This window comes from Pollachius pollachius (genome assembly GCF_949987615.1).
Source record: "Pollachius pollachius genome assembly, chromosome: 17".
In the NCBI taxonomy this organism is placed as follows: domain Eukaryota; kingdom Metazoa; phylum Chordata; class Actinopteri; order Gadiformes; family Gadidae; genus Pollachius; species Pollachius pollachius.
Window position 1 is genome coordinate 13,353,817 of NC_136950.1, and position 2,531 is coordinate 13,356,347.

At 48.4% G+C, this 2,531-nt stretch overlaps 1 protein-coding gene across 1 annotated transcript in view; it reads right to left on the bottom strand.

Moving 5' to 3' along the window:
* LOC307088672 (cyclic nucleotide-gated channel beta-3-like) overlaps positions 1-511 on the bottom strand; it is a gene marked incomplete at both ends in the record, with an annotated part of 11,140 nt that extends 10,629 nt beyond the window's left edge. The window contains one exon of the mRNA XM_079754623.1: positions 288-511. Within this exon, the coding sequence (XP_079610749.1) occupies positions 288-511 (224 nt within the window). The remainder of the gene's footprint in view (positions 1-287) is intronic.
* Between the last annotated feature and the right edge of the window lie 2,020 nt (positions 512-2,531).

Genomic DNA, 2,531 nt, shown 5'->3' on the forward strand with positions numbered 1-2,531 from the left:
TGCAGAGCAATCGCGTAAGGGGGAAATGTTCAGCGTTACGCAAGAATACGTCGGCGACACGCAATGACGATTTCGATTGAGATATTGGGTGTGAGTCACTTCAAGCCAACAGAAGGAAAATGTATATAGACTGCTAATATCTATGTTTAGTCGCGCAATACGTGTTTGCCTCAAGGGACATTTTTAAGTGCTGTGTTCTCAAACCGTGCCATGAGAAGGGCTGGTTTCATCCTCTCCAAAAAACTCCAATCGATGAGGTGTAACATCACAAATGCAACAGCTGATACTGGTAGCGCTCCATTAACCCCCGCCCCCCAGTGCTGCCGCTCCCACGGCCCTCCGACCAGTAGGGATAGCAGCGTCGGCACCCCGGGGACCCTGGAAGGTTCTGGGAGGCCCCAGCGGGGGGCGCTCCGAGGCAGGCTCCGCAGAACCAGGGCTGAGACGGCCTCATCAGCGAAGTCACCTTGGGGCTCAGGAAGTTTCGAGTACTCCGCGTCCCACCGTCCATTCCTCTGTTTTACGGCACCGTTTCAATCAGAGTAAATGCATGTGTAACGACTTGCTTCCCATTTGCAAAATGGTGTAGCAATACAGTTTATTTCTTCCCTAAAATAATGTTATTGTGAAGCAATTATCTTAATGGGAGATATATCTTTAAAGACCAGCAGCCATAATGGCTTGGGATATGGCTTGGTGGCAGGTATCCAAAAGCTCTTGCTTTCAGATGTATGTGTATTAGATTAGAGAGGTTTGGGTAATGTTGCAGTTCTGTCAGTCACCAAATGAGGGCAGTCCACTCTTTATCCCTCTGGTCGAGTCGCTAAACCCACCGAATGTACACAAACTCCTCAGATCCACTCTCTCCTCTTTCTCCCTTTTCCCTCCCTCTCCTCTCATTTCCTCTGTCCTCTTCTCTCCTATCCCCCCATCTCCTCCCTCTATCGTCTCCTCTCTTCACCTCTCCTCTCTCCTCTCCCATCCCATCCCTCTCTCCTCTCCTCTCTCCATCTCATCCCTCTCTCCTCTCCTCTCCCCAATCTCTCACCTTTTCCTTTCCTTTCCTCCTCCTCTCTTCTCACTCTCCTCCACAAACAAATGACCAAAGCCCAGGTTTTTGGTAGAATGAACCAGATGTTTTGTGACATCACTTAGCGCTCCCAGAAAGCGAAGCATTAAAAGAGGCAGGCTGACTTACGACGCCCACCAACATCTGGCGCGTATCAGTGCTTTAAAAGAGTAGGGAACCCCTCGGTGGCACAGCACTGAGAACCCTAACCTTTCCTCTGATTGGTTAACCCTGAATAAGTCATCGACCCAGTGGTCGCTTGTCATCAACTATTTTACGACGGCAAAGGTTAAGTTGAAAGGCATAGGGTGAAGTGTGCATGCAGGTATGTGTGCTTGCATGTGTGTTTATGTGTGTTGGTGTGTGTGCGCATATATGTGTATGTATGCGTGCAAGTGTGTGTGTACGGTGTGTGTGTGTGTGTGTGTGTGTGTTTATCGGATGTATATGTGTATGCATGTGTACATGTGTGCGCGTGTGTGTGTGTCTCTCGGATGTATATGTGTATGCATGTGTACATGTGTGCGCGTGTGTGTGTGTGTCTCTCGGATGTATATGTGTATGCATGTGTACATGTGTGCGCGTGTGTGTGTGTGTCTCTCGGATGTATATGTGTATGCATGTGTACACATGTGTATGCGCGTGCGTGTGTGTGTGTGTGGACTTGGACATGTGTGCGCGCATGTGTCTGCGTGTGGGCCATGCTATTTGTGTATGCGTGCAGTGTGTGCACGGTCTCCACCCCTTTGCACTTGGAAGCCAGACAGCAGAAAGCTGTGGTGAAGCCCTGAGGTGTGCCTCAGAGCGGCGTTCTGTGATTTAGTCAGATGGTTCGTCCTGCCATGTTTTTCTGGCATCTACCGGGAGTAAACAGCAGCCCCTAGCCAGACCATGGAAGTATTGCAGTCGTTCCCAATCTGAAAACTTTTGCTTTAGTTTGAAAGCGAGAAAACGAGGCCTAAGAACTTCTATAAGTTCCCACCACAGAAAACGCTGATGAAAAACCTAAAGTCTAATATGTATCTTATTGAAATGCTAAACACATATACTCCAGCCTCCCGCCGCATACACAATCTAACACACTGTCAGACAAATGCGTTAAACACATTACTAAATGTTTGCAGAGGGTCAGCTGAGAGCTGGCTAACCGGCCCCCAGTTGTTTGTATAGATGGCTGGATAGAGAGTTGGAACGGGAGGATAAGTAACAAATTTTCTAGGAGTCAAGCTGTAGGTGTTGATGGAGAGGAGCTGCAGATGCATGGAAAAACATGATTCACTCTGTTATCTGCTCCATGTGTGCAGGCTCTTTAGCACAGACTGCTCCTTTTTGCTTTTGAGACTAAGATGTCGACCTTCTCTCTGCAAAGTTGTCCGCCTCACAAAGGGCAACCCTTGACTGTTAATATCCTGTGTAACTAAACTAACAAACCCTTTATTAACTCAGTGACGTCCGAGGGGGG